Source organism: Ranitomeya imitator, chromosome 4 (assembly GCF_032444005.1).
Source record: "Ranitomeya imitator isolate aRanImi1 chromosome 4, aRanImi1.pri, whole genome shotgun sequence".
Lineage (NCBI taxonomy): Eukaryota > Metazoa > Chordata > Amphibia > Anura > Dendrobatidae > Ranitomeya > Ranitomeya imitator.
Genome location: NC_091285.1, coordinates 12,821,049 through 12,845,016, shown reverse-complemented (window position 1 = coordinate 12,845,016; position 23,968 = coordinate 12,821,049). Strand labels below are relative to the sequence as shown.

The window sequence follows — 23,968 nt, the reverse complement described above, 5'->3', positions numbered from 1 at the left end:
AATCTAATCAGTTTTTATGAAGAGGTAAGCTATAGACTGGACCACGGTGAGTCATTGGACGTGGTCTATCTCGATTTTTCCAAAGCGTTTGATACCGTGCCGCACAAGAGGTTGGTACACAAAATGAGAATGCTTGGTCTGGGGGAAAATGTGTGTAAATGGGTTAGTAACTGGCTTAGTGATAGAAAGCAGAGGGTGGTTATAAATGGTATAGTCTCTAACTGGGTCGCTGTGACCAGTGGGGACCGCAGGGGTCAGTATTGGGACCTGTTCTCTTCAACATATTCATTAATGATCTGGTAGAAGGTTTACACAGTAAAATATCGATATTTGCAGATGATACAAAACTATGTAAAGCAGTTAATACAAGAGAAGATAGTATTCTGCTACAGATGGATCTGGATAAGTTGGAAACTTGGGCTGAAAGGTGGCAGATGAGGTTTAACAATGATAAATGTAAGGTTATACACATGGGAAGAGGGAATCAATATCACCATTACACACTGAACGGGAAACAACTGGGTAAATCTGACAGGGAGAAGGACTTGGGGATCCTAGTTAATGATAAACTTACCTGGAGCAGCCAGTGCCAGGCAGCAGCTGCCAAGGCAAACAGGATCATGGGGTGCATTAAAAGAGGTCTGGATACACATGATGAGAGCATTATACTGCCTCTGTACAAATCCCTAGTTAGACCGCACATGGAGTACTGTGTCCAGTTTTGGGCACCGGTGCTCAGGAAGGATATAATGGAACTAGAGAGAGTACAAAGGAGGGCAACAAAATTAATAAAGGGGATGGGAGAACTACAATACCCAGATAGATTAGCGAAATTAGGATTATTTAGTCTAGAAAAAAGACGACTGAGGGGCGATCTAATAACCATGTATAAGTATATAAGGGGACAATACAAATATCTCGCTAAGGATCTGTTTATACCAAGGAAGGTGACGGGCACAAGGGGGCATTCTTTGCGTCTGGAGGAGAGAAGGTTTTTCCACCAACATAGAAGAGGATTCTTTACTGTTAGGGCAGTGAGAATCTGGAATTGCTTGCCTGAGGAGGTGGTGATGGCGAACTCAGTCGAGGGGTTCAAGAGAGGCCTGGATGTCTTCCTGGAGCAGAACAATATTGTATCATACAATTATTAGGTTCTGTAGAAGGACGTAGATCTGGGGATTTATTATGATGGAATATAGGCTGAACTGGATGGACAAATGTCTTTTTTCGGCCTTACTAACTATGTTACTATGTTACCCTTATAGTAGTTATATTCTTGTACATAGGGGGCAGTATTATAGTAGTTATATTCTTGTACATAGGGGGCAGTATTATAGTAGTTATATTTTTGTACATAGGAGCAGTATTATAGTAGTTATATTCCTGTACATAGGGGCAGTATTATAGTAGTTATATTCTTGTACATAGGGGGCAGTATTATAGTAGTTATATTCTTGTACATAGGGGGCAGTATTATAGTAGTTATATTCTCGTACATAGGAGCAGTATTATAGTAGTTATATTCTTGTATATAGGAGCAGTATTATAGTAGTTATATTCTTGTACATAGACGGCAGTATTATAGTAGTTATATTCTTGTACATAGGGGCAGTATTATAGTAGTTATATTCTTGTACATAGGAGCAGTATTATAGTAGTTATATTCTTGTATATAGAAGCAGTATTATAGTAGTTATATTCTTGTACATAGGGGCAGTATTATAGTAGTTATATTCTTGTACATAGGAGCAGTATTATAGTAGTTATATTCTTGTATATAGAAGCAGTATTATAGTAGTTATATTCTTGTACATAGGGGCAGTATTATAGTAGTTATATTCTTGTACATAGGGGCAGTATTATAGTAGTTATATTCTTGTACATAGGGGCAGTATTATAGTAGTTATATTCTTGTACATAGGGGGCAGTATTATAGTAGTTATATTCTTGTATATAGGAGCAGTATTATAGTAGTTATATTCTTGTATATAGGAGCAGTATTATAGTAGTTATATTCTTGTACATAGGAGCAGTATTATAGTAGTTATATTCTTGTACATAGGAGCAGTATTATAGTAGTTATATTCTTGTACATAGGGGCAGTATTATAGTAGTTATATTCTTGTACATAGGGGGCAGTATTATAGTAGTTATATTCTTGTACATAGGGGCAGTATTATAGTAGTTATATTCTTGTACATAGGAGCAGTATTATAGTAGTTATATTCTTGTACATAGGGGCAGTATTATAGTAGTTATATTCTTGTACATAGGGGCAGTATTATAGTAGTTATATTCTTGTACATAGGTACAGTATTATAGTAGTTATATTCTTGCACATAGGGGGCAGTATTATAGTAGATATATTCTTGTACATAGGTACAGTATTATAGTAGTTATATTCTTGTACATAGGGGCAGTATTATAGTAGTTATATTCTTGTACATAGGAGCAGTATTATAGTAGTTATATTCTTGTACATAGGGGCAGTATTATAGTAGTTATATTCTTGTACATAGGGGGCAGTATTATAGTAGTTATATTCTTGTACATAGGGGCAGTATTATAGTAGTTATATTCTTGTACATAGGAGCAGTATTATAGTAGTTATATTCTTGTACATAGGAGCAGTATTATAGTAGTTATATTCTTGTACATAGGGGCAGTATTATAGTAGTTATATTCTTGTACATAGGTACAGTATTATAGTAGTTATATTCTTGCACATAGGGGGCAGTATTATAGTAGATATATTCTTGTACATAGGTACAGTATTATAGTAGTTATATTCTTGTACATAGGGGCAGTATTATAGTAGTTATATTCTTGTACATAGGGGCAGTATTATAGTAGTTATATTCTTGTACATAGGGGCAGTATTATAGTAGTTATATTCTTGTACATAGGGGCAGTATTATAGTAGTTATATTCTTGTACATAGGTACAGTATTATAGTAGTTATATTCTTGTACATAGGGGCAGTATTATAGTAGTTATATTCTTGTACATAGGAGCAGTATTATAGTAGTTATATTCTTGTACATAGGGGCAGTATTATAGTAGTTATATTCTTGTACATAGGAGCAGTGTTATAGTAGTTATATTCCTGTACATAGGAGCAGTGTTATAGTAGTTATATTCTTGTACATAGGGGCAGTATTATAGTAGATATATTCTTGTACATAGGGACAGTATTATAGTAGTTATATTCTTGTACATAGGGGCAGTATTATAGTAGTTATATTCCTGTACATAGGAGCAGTGTTATAGTAGTTATATTCTTGTACATAGGGGCAGTATTATAGTAGATATATTCTTGTACATAGGGACAGTATTATAGTAGTTATATTCTTGTACATAGGGGCAGTATTATAGTAGGTATATTCTTGCACATAGGGGCAGTATTATAGTAGTTATAATCTTGCACATAGGGGCAGTATTATAGTAGTTATATTATTTGACATAAGGGCAGTATTATAGTATTTGGATGACTAGCATTGTGCTGCCTCCTGTATTACATGAGGTGCGGTGATATTCGGGTGCTGGTTCCTTCTGTGGTCTCCGTCCTGTTACACTGTGACGCTGGCCAGCAGTTGATGCTGTGATCACACAGTTCTGGGTTGGTCCTGGTTCATTCTTCTCTGTGCGCTCTGTTGGTCCAGGCACATGGGGGTCCTAGCCGTCCCGTCCCCCCACCCCACCCTCCCACCGGTGCTGCTGCCTGTGGGAACATTTCTCTCTGGGCGTCTTATATGAATGTTACGGTGTCTCTAGTTGCTGCCACTTTCGGGGTCTTCCGTCTCCTTTGCTGTGGGTGATCTTGCTGTGATTCCGGGGCAGAGGGTGGTCCGGGCAGGGACTGTATACGGGGGGATTACTGCTCCCACCGTCCTTATTACGTCGCTCCGCTGGGGATTTGCAGATTTCCTTTCTCGGTCGCTTTTTCCACTTTATTCATCAAATGACTAAAAATAGCTGCAAAGTAGACGAGGGGGCGGCCGAGGAAGCCCCCCGGAGCCACGTCATGTCTGGTGGGAGGACAATGCTGGGACTTGTAGTCCTGCAGTAGCTGCTGATGGGAGACTCCTGTACTTTCCTGGGCACTGTGTCTTCTCTGGTTCATGCTGGGAGTTGTTGTCCTACTCCACCAGTGTGGGGCGCTCTGCCAGCCCAGTCTGTGTAAGAGCGGCCATGGTGGTGGTCACCCAGCTTACTATATGTGGCTGCCCCCCACAGTGTAGAGCGGCCCCCGCAGGACACATGGACTTGTCACATACCGCACCTGGGTGTAAGAACCTGACCGCGGCTCTGAGGGGGCACAGGGGCTTCCTCCTGGAGCCGGAAACTAAAGACCCTTGGGGACCACTGTGGGCAGTGGCTGATACCAGAGAACAGTCGCTGGCAGTCAGGAGGAGATAGACAGCCCCTTACCATAGTGTTATGAGAGGGGGCGCGGGGGCATCTGCACTGCATTGGGGCCCCAGAGGGGCATGCTGGGAGTTGTAGTTGTGCAGCGGATGACCTTCTGGTACTAGGACCAAGGTTATTGACAGAAAGGCAGTGTAGCAATTGGTGGGCCTGTGCTTGTCGGGTGCCCCCTCTGGTGGACTGGTGTTGAGTCAGGTGCCCCCTCTGGTGGGCCGCTGCCGGGTCGGGTGCCTCCTCTTGGGTGGGCCGCTGCCGGGTCGGGTGCCTCCTCTGGTGGGCCGCTGCCGGGTCGGGTGCTCCCTCTTGGGTGGGCCGCTGCCGGGTCGGGTGCTCCCTCTTGGGTGGGCCGCTGCCGGGTCGGGTGCTCCCTCTTGGGTGGGCCGCTGCCGGGTCGGGTGCTCCCTCTCGGGTGGGCCGCTGCCGGGTCGGGTGCCTCCTCTTGGGTGGGCCGCTGCCGGGTCGGGTGCTCCCTCTCGGGTGGGCCGCTGCCGGGTCGGGTGCTCCCTCTCGGGTGGGCCGCTGCTGGGTCGGGTGCTCCCTCTCGGGTGGGCCGCTGCTGGGTCGGGTGCTCCCTCTTGGGTGGGCCGCTGCTGGGTCGGGTGCTCCCTCTTGGGTGGGCCGCTGCCGGGTCGGGTGCTCCCTCTTGGGTGGGCCGCTGCCGGGTCGGGTGCTCCCTCTTGGGTGGGCCGCTGCCGGGTCGGGTGCTCCCTCTTGGGTGGGCCGCTGCCGGGTCGGGTGCTCCCTCTTGGGTGGGCCGCTGCTGGGTCGGGTGGGCCGCTGCTGGGTCGGGTGCTCCCTCTCGGGTGGGCCGCTGCTGGGTCGGGTGCTCCCTCTTGGGTGGGCCGCTGCTGGGTCGGGTGCTCCCTCTTGGGTGGGCCGCTGCCGGGTCGGGTGCTCCCTCTTGGGTGGGCCGCTGCCGGGTCGGGTGCTCCCTCTTGGGTGGGCCGCTGCCGGGTCGGGTGCTCCCTCTTGGGTGGGCCGCTGCCGGGTCGGGTGCTCCCTCTTGGGTGGGCCGCTGCTGGGTCGGGTGGGCCGCTGCTGGGTCGGGTGCTCCCTCTTGGGTGGGCCGCTGCCGGGTCGGGTGCTCCCTTTCAGTGCCCCCGCTGGACATTTCCTCTTGTCGTAATCTTTTTTGTTTTGTTTTTTTTGTCTTTTCCAGCGCTCGTTACTATGGCAATGACCGCCACGAACGCCACCGCCTTCCCCATGAGTAATCACACCCGGGAGCGGGTGACCGTGGCCAAACTGACTCTAGAGACCTTCTACAGCAACCTGATCCTGCAGCACGAGGAGCGCGAGACCAGGTACCGGGGTCGTACCCTGCAGCACTACAACTCCCAGCATGCTCTAACAGCTGAAAGCTTCCAGGGCATGTTGGGAATTGTAGTTTGCAAACAGCTGAAGTCTGGTTGCGATGTAATAAATTGCTAATAGCCCGGAGCCGCTGGAATATAACGGAGATTCCCTTTCCAACAGGCAAAAGAAGTTGGAAATCGCCATGAACGAAGAGGGACTGGCAGACGATGATGTGAGTCTGCCCTCTGGTGCCAGGACTGAGAACTGCTCCCTCCATTAGTCCCATGTCGCCCTCTGGTGTCAGGACTGAGAACTGCTCCCTCCATTAGTCCCATGTCGCCCTCTGGTGTCAGGACTGAGAACTGCTCCCTCCATTAGTCCCATGTCGCCCTCTGGTGTCAGGACTGAGAACTGCTCCCTCCATTAGTCCCATGTCTGCCCTCTGGTGTCAGGACTGAGAACTGCTCCCTCCATTAGTCCCATGTCGCCCTCTGGTGTCAGGACTGAGAACTGCTCCCTCCATTAGTCCCATGTCTGCCCTCTGGTGTCAGGACTGAGAACTGCTCCCTCCATTAGTCTCATGTCGCCCTCTGGTGCCAGGACTGAGAACTGCTCCCTCCATTAGTCCCATGTCTGCCCTCTGGTGTCAGGACTGAGAACTGCTCCCTCCATTAGTCCCATGTCGCCCTCTGGTGTCAGGACTGAGAACTGCTCCCTCCATTAGTCTCATGTCTGCCCTCTGGTGCCAGGACTGAGAACTGCTCCCTCCATTAGTCCCATGTCTGCCCTCTGGTGTCAGGACTGAGAACTGCTCCCTCCATTAGTCCCATGTCGCCCTCTGGTGTCAGGACTGAGAACTGCTCCCTCCATTAGTCTCATGTCTGCCCTCTGGTGCCAGGACTGAGAACTGCTCCCTCCATTAGTCCCATGTCGCCCTCTGGTGTCAGGACTGAGAACTGCACCCTCCATTAGTCCCATGTCGCCCTCTGGTGTCAGGACTGAGAACTGCTCCCTCCATTAGTTTCATGTCGCCCTCTGGTGTCAGGACTGAGAACTGCTCCCTCCATTAGTCCCATGTCGCCCTCTGGTGTCAGGACTGAGAACTGCTCCCTCCATTAGTCCCATGTCGCCCTCTGGTGTCAGGACTGAGAACTGCTCCCTCCATTAGTCCCATGTCGCCCTCTGGTGTCAGGACTGAGAACTGCTCCCTCCATTAGTCCCATGTCGCCCTCTGGTGTCAGGACTGAGAACTGCTCCCTCCATTAGTTTCATGTCGCCCTCTGGTGTCAGGACTGAGAACTGCACCCTCCATTAGTCCCATGTCGCCCTCTGGTGTCAGGACTGAGAACTGCTCCCTCCATTAGTCCCATGTCGCCCTCTGGTGTCAGGACTGAGAACTGCTCCCTCCATTAGTCTCATGTCTGCCCTCTGGTGCCAGGACTGAAAACTGCTCCCTCCATTAGTCCCATGTCGCCCTCTGGTGTCAGGACTGAGAACTGCTCCCTCCATTAGTCTCATGTCGCCCTCTGGTGTCAGGACTGAGAACTGCACCCTCCATTAGTTTCATGTCTGCCCTCTGGTGCCAGGACTGAGAACTGCTCCCTCCATTAGTCTCATGTCGGCCTCTGGTGTCGGGACTGAGAACTGCTCCCTCCATTAGTCTCATGTCTGCCCTCTGGTGTCAGGACTGAGAACTGCTCCCTCCATTAGTCCCATGTCTGCCCTCTGGTGTCAGGACTGAGAACTGCTCCCTCCATTAGTCCCATGTCGCCCTCTGGTGTCAGGACTGAGAACTGCTCCCTCCATTAGTCCCATGTCTGCCCTCTGGTGTCAGGACTGGAAACTGCTCCCTCCATTAGTCTCATGTTGCCCTCTGATGTCAGGACTGGTGTCAGGACTGAGAACTGCTCCCTCCATTAGTCCCATGTCTGCCCTCTGGTGTCAGGACTGGAAACTGCTCCCTCCATTAGTCTCATGTTGCCCTCTGATGTCAGGACTGGTGCCAGGACTGAGAACTGCTCCCTCCATTAGTCCCATGTCTCCCCTTTGGTGTCAGGACTGAGAACTGCTCCCTCCATTAGTCCCATGTCGCCCTCTGGTGTCAGGACTGAGAACTGCTTCCTCCATTAGTCTCATGTCTGCCCTCTGGTGTCAGGACTGAGAACTGCTCCCTCCATTAGCCCCATGTCGCCCTCTGGTGTCAGGACTGAGAACTGCTCCCTCCATTAGTCTCATGTTGCCCTCTGGTGTCAGGACTGAGAACTGCTCCCTCCATTAGTCTCATGTTGCCCTCTGGTGTCAGGACTGAGAACTGCTCCCTCCATTAGTCTCATGTCTGCCCTCTGGTGTCAGGACTGAGAACTGCTCCCTCCATTAGTCTCATGTCTGCCCTCTGGTGTCAGGACTGAGAACTGCTCCCTCCATTAGTCTCATGTCTGCCCTCTGGTGTCAGGACTGAGAACTGCTCCCTCCATTAGTCCCATGTCTGCCCTCTGGTGTCAGGACTGAGAACTGCTCCCTCCATTAGTCTCATGTCGCCCTCTGGTTCCAGGACTGAGAACTGCTCCCTCCATTAGTCCCATGTCTGCCCTCTGGTGTCAGGACTGAGAACTGCTCCCTCCATTAGTCTCATGTCGCCCTCTGGTTCCAGGACTGAGAACTGCTCCCTCCATTAGTCTCATGTCGCCCTCTGGTGTCAGGACTGAGAACTGCTCCCTCCATTAGTCTCATGTCGCCCTCTGGTTTCAGGATTGAGAACTGCTCCCTCCATTAGTCTCATGTCGCCCTCTGGTGTCAGGACTGAGAACTGCTCCCTCCATTAATCTCATGTCGCCCTCTGGTTCCAGGACTGAGAACTGCTCCCTCCATTAGTCTCATGTCGCCCTCTGGTGTCAGGACTGAGAACTGCACCCTCCATTAGTCTCATGTCGCCCTCTGGTTTCAGGATTGAGAACTGCTCCCTCCATTAGTCCCATGTCTGCCCTCTGGTGTCAGGACTGAGAACTGCTCCCTCCATTAGTCTCATGTCTGCCCTCTGGTGTCAGGACTGAGAACTGCTCCCTCCATTAGTCCCATGTCGCCCTCTGGTTCCAGGACTGAGAACTGCTCCCTCCATTAGTCCCATGTCTGCCCTCTGGTGTCAGGACTGAGAACTGCTCCCTCCATTAGTCTCATGTCTGCCCTCTGGTGTCAGGACTGAGAACTGCTCCCTCCATTAGCCCCATGTCGCCCTCTGGTGTCAGGACTGAGAACTGCTCCCTCCATTAGTCCCATGTCGCCCTCTGGTGTCAGGACTGAGAACTGCTCCCTCCATTAGTCTCATGTTGCCCTCTGGTGTCAGGACTGAGAACTGCTCCCTCCATTAGTCTCATGTCGCCCTCTGGTGTCAGGACTGAGAACTGCTCCCTCCATTAGTCTCATGTTGCCCTCTGGTGTCAGGACTGAGAACTGCTCCCTCCATTAGTCTCATGTCGCCCTCTGGTGTCAGGACTGAGAACTGCTCCCTCCATTAGTCTCATGTCTGCCCTCTGGTGCCAGGACTGAGAACTGCTCCCTCCATTAGTCCCATGTCGCCCTCTGGTGTCAGGACTGAGAACTGCTCCCTCCATTAGTCTCATGTCGCCCTCTGGTGTCAGGACTGAGAACTGCTCCCTCCATTAGTCCCATGTCTGCCCTCTGGTGTCAGGACTGAGAACTGCTCCCTCCATTAGTCCCATGTCTCCCCTTTGGTGTCAGGACTGAGAACTGCTCCCTCCATTAGTCCCATGTCTGCCCTCTGGTGCCAGGACTGAGAACTGCTCCCTCCATTAGTCCCATGTCGCCCTCTGGTGTCAGGACTGAGAACTGCTCCCTCCATTAGTCTCATGTCGCCCTCTGGTGTCAGGACTGAGAACTGCTCCCTCCATTAGTTTCATGTCTGCCCTCTGGTGTCAGGACTGAGAACTGCTCCCTCCATTAGTCCCATGTCGCCCTCTGGTGTCAGGACTGAGAACTGCTCCCTCCATTAGTCTCATGTCGCCCTCTGGTTCCAGGACTGAGAACTGCTCCCTCCATTAGTCTCATGTCGCCCTCTGGTGTCAGGACTGAGAACTGCTCCCTCCATTAGTCTCATGTCGCCCTCTGGTTTCAGGATTGAGAACTGCTCCCTCCATTAGTCCCATGTCGCCCTCTGGTTCCAGGACTGAGAACTAGAGTTGAGCGACCTTGACCTTTTTAGAGTCGAGCCGGGTTTTGCGAAACCCGACTATGTCCAAAGTCGGGTCGAGTGAAATCGGCCGATTATGACGTAAAGTCGGGATCGACCGAAACACGAAACCCAATGCAAGTCAATGGGGCAGCATAGTCGGCAGTGAGTGGGGGCCAGGAAAACACCTAGAGTGGCCATTTTAATGTCAAAACCATCCATTCTTCTTAATGAAGCTTGTCAAGCGTAATTTACCTTATAATAATTGGAAGGCATTTGAAATTGGGGGTCATTTGGCTAAAGTTGTGGGGGGTAGGGCTGGTTCAAGTAATTAGTGGGCCCAGGAAATCTGGACCACGTCACGGCAGTGGAGCAGGGAGAGGTAAGTATTTCAACTTTGCAAGTGCTGTGAACCTGAGCAAGCAGGGGGGGCCCACTCGTTGGCATTGGCACTGGCACAGGGCCCCTCAAAGTACAGCGGTGTGTTTGCACGGCGGGGGCGCCTCCCACCGGCAGCAACACTTTTGCGTACTATGAGAGGCCCTGTGCCAGTGACGTCGCCAACTAGTATTCCTCCCCCCACCTGATGAAGGAACCTGCACTTTCATCTGCACCTTCCTCTTTGTCCCCGTGTAAGGTGGTATGGTATGCGGGAAGAGCAACCTGACTTTCAGCAGGGTCACAATGTTGTTGTGTAGCGTGCACGGGGAATGTTGCGTTATGGGTCAATGTACCAGCAGACTCATCTATCACTGGCTGGGCAATGGGCACGATGAAGTGGAAACACAGATATAGGCCCAAAGAAGAAAGTGGGCTAAATGCAGTTCAAAATTGGTAACACAGGAATAACCAGGGGGCATTGCAGTGGAGGACAACTGGAATGAGAGGCTGACACAGAGAGTAGGGCCAAATCAGTAAGTAGTCGAAATGCAGTTCAAAATTGGCAACCGTAGTAAACAGGCGGCACAGCTTTGTTCAGTGGAGGAGAACAGCAAGGAGTGGCAGACACCGATAGTAGGCCCCAAACCAACTAGTACGCCAAATGCAGTTGTTCCATTTAACCACAATTTAATGAGAGCCTGAAGATAGAAGCTCAGGAAAGGCAACCTGGGGAACACCTTGGAGTGTAACACACCATCTCTCTCCACCCCATACCCATTTTGTATGGCCTAATGCAGTGTACTTTTCTACAACTACTAAACGAGAGTCGGAAGACCGAAGCAATGGCAAGGAAACCTGGGGAACACCTTAGAGTGTAACACACCCTCTCTCTACACCCCATACCCAATTTGAAGGCCTAATGCAGTGTAGTTTCCAAGAACTACTAAACGAGAGCCGGAAGATCGAAGCTCAGGAAAGGCAACCTGGGGAACACCTTGGAGTGTAACACACCCTCTCGCTACACCCCATACCCAATTTGAAGGCCTAATGCAGCGTAGTTTCCAACAACTACTAAACGAGAGCCGGAAGATCGAAGCTCAGGAAAGGCAACCTGGGGAACACCTTGGAGTGTAACAAACCCTCTCTCTACACCCCATACCCAATTTGTAGGCCTAATGCAGCGTAGTTTCCGACAACTACTAAACGAGAGCATGAAGATCGAAGCTCAGGAAAGGCAACCTGGGGAACACCTTGGAGTGTAACACACCCTCTCTCTACACCCCATACCCAATTTGTAGGCCTAATGCAGCGTAGTTTCCGACAACTACTAAACGAGAGCCGGAATATCGAAGCTCAGGAAAGGCAACCTGGGGAACACCTTGGAGTGTAACACACCCTCTCTCTACGCCCCATACCCAATTTGTAGGCCTAATGCAGCGTAGTTTCCGACAACTACTAAACGAGAGCCGGAATATCGAAGCTCAGGAAAGGCAACCTGGGGAACACCTTGGAGTGTAACACACCCTCTCTCTACACCCCATACCCAATTTGAAGGCCTAATGCAGTGTAGTTTCCAAGAACTACTAAACGAGAGCCGGAAGATCGAAGCTCAGGAAAGGCAACCTGGGGAACACCTTGGAGTGTAACACACCCTCTCGCTACACCCCATACCCAATTTGAAGGCCTAATGCAGCGTAGTTTCCAACAACTACTAAACGAGAGCCGGGGGGGGGCGTGGCTATGTAAGCCAAGAGAGAAGACGCACCTTTTGGAGGCTCCCATTATCCTGATCTGAATCCGGCCATTTATCCCCCTGAACTGCAGCTGCACCGGCTGAGGCGGTGCTCTGAAAGCTCGGGAGACCGGCGACCCCCCCGGGTGGCGGCGGTGGAACGCTGGAGAGCCGATATCTGTGGCGGCCTGGAGGAGCGGCGAGGTCCCTGGGCTGCGGCGGCCATCTTTAAGCGCGGCTCCGACGGGCGGGACGCAGTGCCGGCGGCGGCTGAAGCCGGGTGGATCCCCCGGGGGGCACGGCAGGCACTTACATACAGCGGGGACGCTGTGGAACATCGAGGAGCAGGAGACAGGTGCCGGGTCTGGAGCGGCGGGCGGGCCCTGGGAGACGGCGGCCATTACCACAGCGCACTCTCCAGCAGCAAGGAGAGAGGCGCTATATAGCAAGACTGCGGTGCATTCAGGAGGTGAGCTACCGGCCTGAAACACTAAAAGGGGCAGAGCGGTGTGCGCCCTGGAAAATTGGGCCCTGCACTCCCCTTATCAAAACCCCTGCTTGCACCATTACTTTGGAGGGATCGTTCCCCCCTCCCTGCTGTTCTTCCTGGGGAACTGTGGCTGCTCTGGGACACAGTGCCTGGGCAAACTCCTAAATTGATACATTTGCAGATATCTGAGACTCTTTGCTTGGTTTGCTGCCTCTCGGGGGTGCATCCCGGTGTTTGGCCCTGTCCGGTCTGCTAGTGGAGAATAGACTGCCATAATAATAAATTTGGTCATTTGGTGGGGATCTTCTGCCAATCACCATGCATCATCCTAAAGGAGCGGGGGCTGCTGACAAGTTGAGGAAATATGCCAGAGAAGATGCCCCAGATAATACACGCTCTCTCAGAAATAATCCCACGCAGAGTCAACGCAAAAATCGTCTTTCTGACTAAACGAGAGCCGGAAGATCGAAGCTCAGGAAAGGCAACCTGGGGAACACCTTGGAGTGGAACACACCATCTCTCTACACCCCATACCCAATTTGAAGGCCTAATGCAGAGTAGTTTCCAAGAACTACTAAACGAGAGCCGGAAGATCGAAGCTCAGGAAAGGCAACCTGGGGAACACCTTGGAGTGTAACACAACGTCTCTCTACACGACGGAAGGGCTGATTCTTAGGAAGGAAGGCTGTTGGAAATAAGCATTGCGCGTCCGAGGGTGATTATATTCTTATTAGGTATATACTCACCCTCGGACGCGCCCTGCTTCTTTATTTGGAATGAATGTTTATTTGCAATGTGGTGTTGACTTTCTCTATTATTTTGGTAATTAATGATTTTATTATTTTCATTATTTTGCATCTTCTCGGCAATAATATAAAGAAGACGCGACAGGACAACACTCGGTGGATGCCATATGTGTGTTTTCAATTTAAAAAAACTTTCAGTTAACTACTTGCAGGAGAAAGTAATTGTAGCTGGTGGCCATTTTTAGTACTGTACCAGATTTTAGTTGTGTGTTTGTTTTTAATGTTAAAATGTCTGCATTTGATATCTCACCAGTATTTTCTTTTTTATAAGCAAAATACTTATTTTTATATTTTCTGATGTTGGTTCCAGGGGTACACGGCCAGCAGTGCCCTGGTCAGTGTAGTAGTAGTTGAAAGAATGGACCGCAGACAGGCATCGAAGGCCTAAAATAATAACACATGGCTGTAGGCAATTTTAAATTGGTTCCAGGGGTACACGGACAGCAGTGGTGTGGTCAGTGGAGGCCTAGTGGAAGGAGTGACCGCAGACAGGCATCGAAGGCCTAAAATAATAACACATGGCTGTAGGCAATTTTAAATTGGTTCCAGGGGTACACGGGCAGCAGTGACCTGGTCAGTGTAGTAGTAGTTGAAAGAATGGACCGCAGACAGGCATCGAAGGCCTAAAATAAAAAAATTGGGCTGGCTGTAGGCAATTTTAAATTGGTTCCAGGGGTACACGGGCAGCAGTGGTGTGGTCAGTGGAGGCCTAGTGGAAGGAGTGACCGCAGACAGGCATCGAAGGCCTAAAATAATAACACATGGCTGTAGGCAATTTTAAATTGGTTCCAGGGGTACACGGACAGCAGTGGTGTGGTCAGTGGAGGCCTAGTGGAAGGAGTGACCGCAGACAGGCATCGAAGGCCTAAAATAATAACACATGGCTGTAGGCAATTTTAAATTGGTTCCAGGGGTACACGGACAGCAGTGACCTGGTCAGTGTAGTAGTAGTTGAAAGAATGGACCGCAGACAGGCATCGAAGGCCTAAAATAAAAAAATTGGGCTGGCTGTAGGCAATTTTAAATTGGTTCCAGGGGTACACGGACAGCAGTGGTGTGGTCAGTGGAGGCCTAGTGGAAGGAGTGACCGCAGACAGGCATCGAAGGCCTAAAATAATAACACATGGCTGTAGGCAATTTTAAATTGGTTCCAGGGGTACACGGACAGCAGTGACCTGGTCAGTGTAGTAGTAGTTGAAAGAATGGACCGCAGACAGGCATCGAAGGCCTAAAATAAAAAAATTGGGCTGGCTGTAGGCAATTTTAAATTGGTTCCAGGGGTACACGGGCAGCAGTGGTGTGGTCAGTGGAGGCCTAGTGGAAGGAGTGACCGCAGACAGGCATCGAAGGCCTAAAATAATAACACATGGCTGTAGGCAATTTTAATTTGGTTCCAGGGGTACACGGACAGCAGTGGTGTGGTCAGTGGAGGCCTAGTGGAAGGAGTGACCGCAGACAGGCATCGAAGGCCTAAAATAATAACACATGGCTGTAGGCAATTTTAAATTGGTTCCAGGGGTACACGGGCAGCAGTGACCTGGTCAGTGTAGTAGTAGTTGAAAAAATGGACCGCAGACAGGCATCGAATGCCTAAAATAATAACACATGGCTGTAGGCAATTTTAAATTGGTTCCAGGGGTACACGGGCAGCAGTGACCTGGTCAGTGTAGTAGTAGTTGAAAGAATGGACCGCAGACAGGCATCGAAGGCCTAAAATAAAAAAATTGGGCTGGCTGTAGGCAATTTTAAATTGGTTCCAGGGGTACACGGACAGCAGTGGTGTGGTCAGTGGAGGCCTAGTGGAAGGAGTGACCGCAGACAGGCATCGAAGGCCTAAAATAATAACACATGGCTGTAGGCAATTTTAAATTGGTTCCAGGGGTACACGGACAGCAGTGGTGTGGTCAGTGGAGGCCTAGTGGAAGGAGTGACCGCAGACAGGCATCGAAGGCCTAAAATAATAACACATGGCTGTAGGCACTTTTAAATTGGTTCCAGGGGTACACGGGCAGCAGTGGTCTGGTCAGTGGAAGTCTAGTGGAAGGAGTGACCGCAGACAGGCTTCGAAGGCCTAACATAACAAAATTGGGCTGGCTGTAGGCACTTTAAATTGGTTCCAGGGGTACATGGGCAGCAGTGTATGGTCAGTGGAAGTCTAGTGGAAGGAGTGACGGCAGACAGTCTTCGAAGGCCTAACATAACAAAATTGGGCTGACTGTAGGCACTTTTAAATTGGTTCCAGGGTAACACGGCCAGCAGTGGCCTGGTCAGTGTAGTAGTTGTAGAAAGAAGGGACTGCAGACAGGCTTCGAAGGCCTAACATAACAAAAATGTCAAAACAATGGTATTGTCAGTGCCAGGCATTGAAGGATGTCAGCGGCTAGACTACACATTGGTGAAGCTGTGAGAGATAATTTTGCTAGTGGTAGAGCACTGTTTGAGCTGGGGGGGGGAACTGTCTTGTGGCCGGCGGTACAGGCACAGGGCCCCTCATATTACAACGGTGTGTCTGACGTTGGGTGCGCACCACCACCGCCAGAGACACTTTATTGTACTATGAGGGACCCAGTGGCAGTGCCGTCGACCAAAAGCGGCCACACCCACCTCTTCAGACAAACAGCACTCTCAAGGGTCCAAGCGCAAAGTGGCGATAGCACGGCCCCGTGTGGGGAGTTTGGCCATTTCGTGAGGTGGAAACATGTCGTATGCTGGACAATCAGGTGAAGAAAATTACGAGATTGGAAAAGTCATTCAGAAAAGTCCACAGGCAAGACCTTTTCATAGGAAAGCTAGGTGTCAGCCGGGCAGGGTGGGGCAAAAGATTTTGAAATCCAGTTGTGGTTCATTTTAATGAAGGTTAGATCATCTACATTTTGGGTAGCCAGACGAGTCCTTTTTTCTGTTAGTATTGAACCTGCAGCACTGAATACTCTTTCTGATAGGACACTAGCTGCCGGGCAAGCAAGCTCCTGCAATGCATATTCTGCCAATTCTGGCCAGGTGTCTAATTTGGATGCCCAGTAATCAAATGGGAATGACGGTTGAGGGAGAACGTCGATAAGGGATGAAAAATAGTTTGTAACCATACTGGACAAATGTTGTCTCCTGTCACTTTGAATTGATGCTGCAGTACCTGTCCTGTCTGCGGTCATAGAAAAATCACTCCACAACCTGGTCAGAAAACCCCTCTGTCCAACGCCACTTCTGATTTCTGCCCCTCTAACACCTCTGGTCTGCTGGCCCCTGGAGCTCGTGTGAGAACGATCACGGGCGCTGTGTGCAGGGAATGCCAGAAGCAAACGGTCAACAAGAGTTGATTGTTTTGTTGCTAATATTAGTTCCAAGTTCTCATGTGGCATAATATTTTGCAATTTGCCTTTATAGCGAGGATCAAGGAGGCAGGCCAACCAGTAATCGTCATCGTTCATCATTTTTGTAATGCGTATGTCCCTTTTGAGGATACGCAAGGCATAATCCGCCATGTGGGCCAAAGTTCCCGTTGTCAAATCTGCGGTTGTGCTTGGTTGAGGGGCAGTTGCAGGCAAATCTACGTCACTTGTGTCCCTCAAAAAACCAGAACCCGGCCTTGCCACGCCACCAATTTCCCGTGCCCCCGGGAAAGCTTCCTCATTAAAAATATACTCATCCCCATCATCCTCCTCATCCTCCACCTCCTCTTCGCCCGGTACCTCGTCATGTACACTGCCCTGACCAGACAATCGCTGACTGTCATCAAGGCTTTCCTCTTCCTCTGGTGCAGACGCCTGATCCTTTATGTGCGTCAAACTTTGCATCAGCAGACGCATTAGGGGGATGCTCATGCTTATTATGGCGTTGTCTGCACTAACCAGCCGTGTGCATTCCTCAAAACACTGAAGGACTTGACACATGTCTTGAATCTTCGACCACTGCACACCTGACAACTCCATGTCTGCCATCCTACTGCCTGCCCGTGTATGTGTATCCTCCCACAAAAACATAACAGCCCGCCTCTGTTCGCACAGTCTCTGAAGCATGTGCAGTGTTGAGTTCCACCTTGTTGCAACGTCTATGATTAGGCGATGCTGGGGAAGGTTCAAAGAACGCTGATAGGTCTGCATACGGCTGGAGTGTACAGGCGAACGGCGGATATGTGAGCAAAGTCCACGCACTTTGAGGAGCAGGTCGGATAACCCCGGATAACTTTTCAGGAAGCACTGCACCACCAGGTTTAAGGTGTGAGCCAGGCAAGGAATGTGTTTCAGTTGGGAAAGGGAGATGGCAGCCATGAAATTCCTTCCGTTATCACTCACTACCTTGCCTGCCTCAAGATCTACAGTGCCCAGCCACGACTGCGTTTCTTGCTGCAAGAACTCGGACAGAACTTCCGCGGTGTGTCTATTGTCGCCCAAACACTTCATAGCCAATACAGCCTGCTGACGTATGCCAGTAGCTGCCCCATAATGGGAGACCTGGTGTGCAACAGTGGCAGGTGCGGATGGAGTGTTTGTGCGACTGCGGTCTGTGGACGAGCTCTTGCTTCTGCAGGAGGACGAGGAGGAGGAGGGGGTGCGAACGGCTACAGACAACTGTTTACTAGACCGTGGGCTAGGCAGAACTGTCCCAAACTTGCTGTCCCCTGTGGACCCTGAATCCACCACATTTACCCAGTGTGCCGTGATGGACACGTAACGTCCCTGGCCATGCCTACTGGTCCATGCATCTGTTGTCAGGTGCACCTTTGTGCTCACAGATTGCCTGAGTGCATGGACGATGCGCTCTTTAACATGCTGGTGGAGGGCTGGGATGGCTTTTCTGGAAAAAAAGTGTCGACTGGGTAGCTCGTAGCGTGGTACAGCGTAGTCCATCAGGTCTTTGAAAGCTTCGCTTTCAACTAACCGGTAGGGCATCATCTCTAACGAGATTAGTCTAGCTATGTGGGCGTTCAAACCCTGTGTACGCGGATGCGAGGCTAAGTATTTCCTTTTTCTAACCATAGTCTCATGTAGGGTGAGCTGGACTGGAGAGCTGGAGATCGTGGAACTAGCGGGGGTGCCGGTGGACATGGCAGACTGAGAGACGGTGGGAGATGGTATTGTTGCCGCCGGTGCCCTAGATGCAGTGTTTCCTACTACGAAACTGGTGATTCCCTGACCCTGACTGCTTTGGCCTGGCAAAGATACCTGCACAGATACAGCAGGTGGTGCGCTAAATGGTGGTCCTACACTGCCGGAAGGGATGTTGCGTTGATGACTAGCTTCATTGGCCGAGGGTGCAACAACCTTAAGGGACGTTTGGTAGTTAGTCCAAGCTTTCAAATGCATGGTGGTTAAATGTCTATGCATGCAACTAGTATTGAGACTTTTCAGATTCTGACCTCTGCTTAAGGAAGTAGAACATTTTTGACAGATGACTTTGCGCTGATCAATTGGATGTTGTTTAAAAAAATGCCAGACTGCACTCTTTCTAGCATCGGATACCTTTTCAGGCATTGCAGACTGAGCTTTAACCGGATGGCCACGCTGTCCTCCACCAGGTTTTGGCTTTGCCACGCGTTTTGGGCAAGATACGGGCCCGGCAGATGGAACCTGTGGCGATGTTGATGCCTGCTGCGGCCCCTCCTCCTCCTCTGCTTCAGAACTGCTGCCGCCTGCACCCTGTTCCCCCAATGGCTGCCAATCGGGGTCAAGAACTGGGTCATCTAATAACTCTTCTTGTACCTCCTGCGCAACTTCGTCTGTGTCACCGTGTCGGTCGGTGGTATAGCGTTCGTGATGGGGCAACATAGTCTCATCAGGGTCTGATTCTTGATCAGCACCCTGCGAGGGCAATGTTGTGGTCTGAGTCAAAGGACCAGCATAGTAGTCTGGCTGTGGCTGTGCGTCAGTGCACTCCATGTCAGATTCAATTTGTAATGGGCATGGACTGTTAACTGCTTCACTTTCTAAGCCAGGGACGGTATGTGTAAAGAGCTCCATGGAGTAACCCGTTGTGTCGCCTGCTGCATTCTTCTCTGTTGTTGTTTTTGCTGAAGAGGACAAGGAAGTGACTTGTCCCTGACCGTGAACATCCACTAACGACGCGCTGCTTTTACTTTTACCAGTTTCACGAGATGAGGCAAAAGAGCTAGAGGCTGAGTCAGCAAGATAAGCCAAAACTTGCTCTTGCTGCTCCGGCTTTAAAAGCGGTTTTCCTAATCCCAGAAAAGGGAGCGTTCGAGGCCTTGTGTAGCCGGACGACGAACCTGGCTCCACAGCTCCAGACTTAGGTGCAATATTTTTTCCCCCACGACCACCTGATGCTCCACCACTACCACTACCCTCATTACCAGCTGACAATGAACGCCCCCGGCCACGACCTCTTCCACTAGACTTCCTCATTGTTTTAGAAACGTTACCAAACTAACGGTATTTGTTGCAGTCACACAACTTACACGGTGAGCTATAACTTCAGTATGATTTAGCTACCCCTTTACAGGTTGGTGAGACCACAGCGAAAATCAGGCCCAATGTTACACACTCTTTTTTTGGTGGCTGCAAATTAGAGAGATGCCCCACACGCAGGACTGTCACTGAAGCACAAATGTTAATATTAATGTCACACTATTATTTTTTTTTTATTTTTATTTTTTTCAGGAACACTTTAGAAACCCCCCAAAAAAAAAAAAATAGATTTTTGCAGGGAGAATTTAGAAAACAAATGTAACAAACTATATGCTTTCTATGGGCCACTGAGTGAGAGATGACGCACACAGGAATCAGGAGTGGCACACAAGCCCAGAGGCCAATATTTTTCTACCAATGATTGATGGAGTTATTTTCTCTGGTAGATTTTGGAACCCAAATCAAGGAAAAAAAATGTAGGCTTTCTATGGACCACAATTGGAGAGAGAGAGAGAGAGAGATGGCACACCCAGGAGTCAAGACTGGCACACAAGCAGAAAGGCCAATATTAATCTCCCACTGTTTTTTTTTTGTTTTTGTTTTTTTTTTTTTTTTCAGGGAGACTTTAGAAAAAAAAAATAATAAAAAAAATATGATTTTATCAGGAAGAATTTAGAAACCAAATAAAATAAAATGATTTTTTCAGGGAGAATTTATAAAACAAATAAAAACAAAAATAGGCGTTCTATGGCCCACTGACTGAGAGATGACGCACACAGGAGTCAGGAGTGGCACACAAACCCAGAGGCCAATATTTTTCTACCAATGATTGATGTAGTTATTTTCTCTGGTAGATTTTAGAACCCAAATCAAGGAAAAAAAATATAGGCTTTCTATGGACCACAATTGGAGAGAGAGAGAGAGAGAGAGAGAGAGATGGCACACCCAGGAGTCAAGACTGGCACACAAGCAGAAAGGCCAATATTAATCTCCCACTGTTTTTTTTGGTTGTTTTTTTTTTTTTTTTTTTTCAGGGAGACTTTAGAAAAAAAAATAATAAAAAAAATATGATTTTATCAGGAAGAATTTAGAAACCAAATAAAATAAAATGATTTTTTCAGGGAGAATTTATAAAACAAATAAAACCAAAAATAGGCGTTCTATGGCCCACTGACTGAGAGATGACGCACCCAGGAGTCAAGACTGGCACACAAGCAGAAAGGCCAATATTAATCTCCCACTGTTTTTTTTGGTTGTTTTTTTTTTTTTTTTTTTCAGGGAGACTTTAGAAAAAAAAATAATAAAAAAAATATGATTTTATCAGGAAGAATTTAGAAACCAAATAAAATAAAATGATTTTTTCAGGGAGAATTTATAAAACAAATAAAACCAAAAATAGGCGTTCTATGGCCCACTGACTGAGAGATGACGCACCCAGGAGTCAAGACTGGCACACAAGCAGAAAGGCCAATATTAATCTCCCACTGTTTTTTTTTTTTTTTTTCAGGGAGACTTTAGAAAAAAAAATAATAAAAAAAATATGATTTTATCAGGAAGAATTTAGAAACCAAATAAAATAAAATGATTTTTTCAGGGAGAATTTAGAAAACAAATAAAACCAAAAATAGGCGTTCTATGGCCCACTGACTGAGAGATGACGCACACAGGAGTCAGGAGTGGCACACAAACCCAGAGGCCAATATTTTTCTACCAATGATTGATGTAGTTATTTTCTCTGGTAGATTTTAGAACCCAAATCAAGGAAAAAAAATATAGGCTTTCTATGGACCACAATTGGAGAGAGAGAGAGAGAGAGAGAGAGAGATGGCACACCCAGGAGTCAAGACTGGCACACAAGCAGAAAGGCCAATATTAATCTCCCACTGTTTTTTTGGTTGTTTTTTTTTTTTTTTTTTCAGGGAGACTTTAGAAATAAAAATAATAAAAAAAATATGATTTTATCAGGAAGAATTTAGAAACCAAATAAAATAAAATGATTTTTTCAGGGAGAATTTAGAAAACAAATAAAACCAAAAATATGCGTTCTATGGCCCACTGACTGAGAGAGAGAGAGAGATGGAACGCTTAGTACTGGCACACAAGCCCAAAGGGCAATATTAATCTCCCTTTTTTTTTCCAGGGAGAATTTCTGAAACCCAAAAAAAAAATAAAATAGGCTTTCTATGGCCCACTATTTGTGAGAGAGATGGGACGCTCAGGACTGGCACAGATGGCACGCTCAGGACTGGCACAGAAGCCCAGAGGCCAATATTAATCTCCCTTTTTTTCTGGGAGAATTTATAAAACCAAAAAAATATTTAAATAGGCTTTCTATGGCCCACTATTTGTGAGAGAGATGGCACGCTCAGGACTGGCACAGATGGCACGCTCACAACTGGCACACAAGCCCAGAGGCCAATATTAATCTCCCTTTTTTCAGGGAGAATTTCTAAAACCCAAAAAAAAAATAAAATAGGCTTTCTATGGCCCACTATTTGTGAGAGAGATGGGACGCTCAGGACTGGCACAGATGGCACGCTCAGGACTGGCACAGAAGCCCAGAGGCCAATATTAATCTCCCTTTTTTTCTGGGAGAATTTATAAAACCAAAAAAATATTTAAATAGGCTTTCTATGGCCCACTATTTGTGAGAGAGATGGCACGCTCAGGACTGGCACAGATGGCACGCTCACAACTGGCACACAAGCCCAGAGGCCAATATTAATCTCCCTTTTTTCAGGGAAAATTGATAAAACAAAAAAAAAAATTAAATAGGCTTTCTATGGCCCACTATTTGTGAGAGAGATGGCACGCTCAGGGCTGGCTGGCACAGATGGCACGCTCAGGACTGGCACACAAGCCCAGAGGCCAATATTAATCCCTTTTTTTCTGGGAGAATTTATAAAACCAAAAAAATATTTAAATAGGCTTTCTATGGCCCACTATTTGTGAGAGAGATGGCACGCTCAGGACTGGCACAGATGGCACGCTCACAACTGGCACACAAGCCCAGAGGCCAATATTAATCTCCCTTTTTTCAGGGAAAATTTATAAAACAAAAAAAAAAATTAAATAGGCTTTCTATGGCCCACTATTTGTGAGAGAGATGGCACGCTCAGGGCTGGCACAGATGGCACGCTCAGGACTGGCACACAAGCCCAGAGGCCAATATTAATCTCCCTTTTTTTCAGGGAGAATTTATAAAACCAAAAAAAAAAATAAAATAGGCTTTCTATGGCCCACTTTTTGTGAGAGAGATGGCACACTCAGGACTGGCACACAAGCCCAAAGGCCAATATTAATCTCCCACTGTATTTTTATCAGGGAGAATTTATACACCCCACAAAAAAAAATACAGAAAAATGAAAAGGCTTTCTATGGCCCACTATGTGAGAGAGATGGCACACACAGGGATGGCACTCTAGCAGAAATGCCAAATTGCCAATCTTAATCTCCCACCAAAAAAAAAAAAAAAAACAGGGAATGTCCTACAATTACTATCTCCCTGCCTGCAGTAATCTCAGCCAGGTATGGCAGGCAGCAATAAGGAGTGGACTGATGCACAAATGAAATAAAAAGTGTGGACAAACAAAAAAGATAGCTGTGCAGAAAGGAAGGAACAAGAGGATTTGTGCTTTGAAAAAAGCAGTTGGTTTGCACAGCGGCGTACACACAGCAATGCAGCTATCAGGGAGCCTTCTAGGGCAGCCCAATGAGCTACAGCGCTGAGGGGAAAAAAAAAAAAAAAAAAACTTCCACTGTCCCTGCACACCGAGGGTGGTGTTGGACAGTGCAAATCGCTGCAGCACAAGCGGTTTGGTGGTTAATGGACCCTGCCTAACGCTATCCCTGCTTCTGACAAAGCGGCAGCAACCTCTCCCTAAGCTCAGATCAGCAGCAGTAAGATGGCGGTCGGCGGGAACGCCTCTTTATAGCCCCTGTGACGTCGCAGACAGCAAGCCAATCACTGCAATGCCCTTCTCTAAGATGGTGGGGACCAGGACCTATGTCATCACGCTGCCCACACTCTGCGTTTACCTTCATTGGCTGAGAAATGGCGCTTTTCGCGTCATTGAAACGCGACTTTGGCGCGAAAGTCGCGTACCGCATGGCCGACCCCGCACAGGGGTCGGATCGGGTTTCATGAAACCCCGACTTAGCCAAAAGTCGGCGACTTTTGAAAATGTTCGACCCGTTTCGCTCAACCCTACTGAGAACTGCTCCCTCCATTAGTCCCATGTCTGCCCTCTGGTGTCAGGACTGAGAACTGCTCCCTCCATTAGTCTCATG

At 48.4% G+C, this 23,968-nt stretch overlaps 1 protein-coding gene across 2 annotated transcripts in view; it reads left to right on the top strand.

Annotated features, from left to right (window-relative positions):
* STK38L (serine/threonine kinase 38 like) overlaps window positions 1–23,968 on the top strand; it is a 41,213-nt gene that overhangs the window by 5,520 nt on the left and 11,725 nt on the right. For both annotated transcript variants that reach the window (XM_069763065.1, XM_069763066.1), the window contains exons 2-3: window positions 5,588–5,732; window positions 5,905–5,956. In XM_069763065.1, coding sequence (XP_069619166.1) covers window positions 5,599–5,732; window positions 5,905–5,956 — 186 coding nt within the window. In that variant the 5' untranslated portion in view covers window positions 5,588–5,598. The remainder of the gene's footprint in view (window positions 1–5,587; window positions 5,733–5,904; window positions 5,957–23,968) is intronic.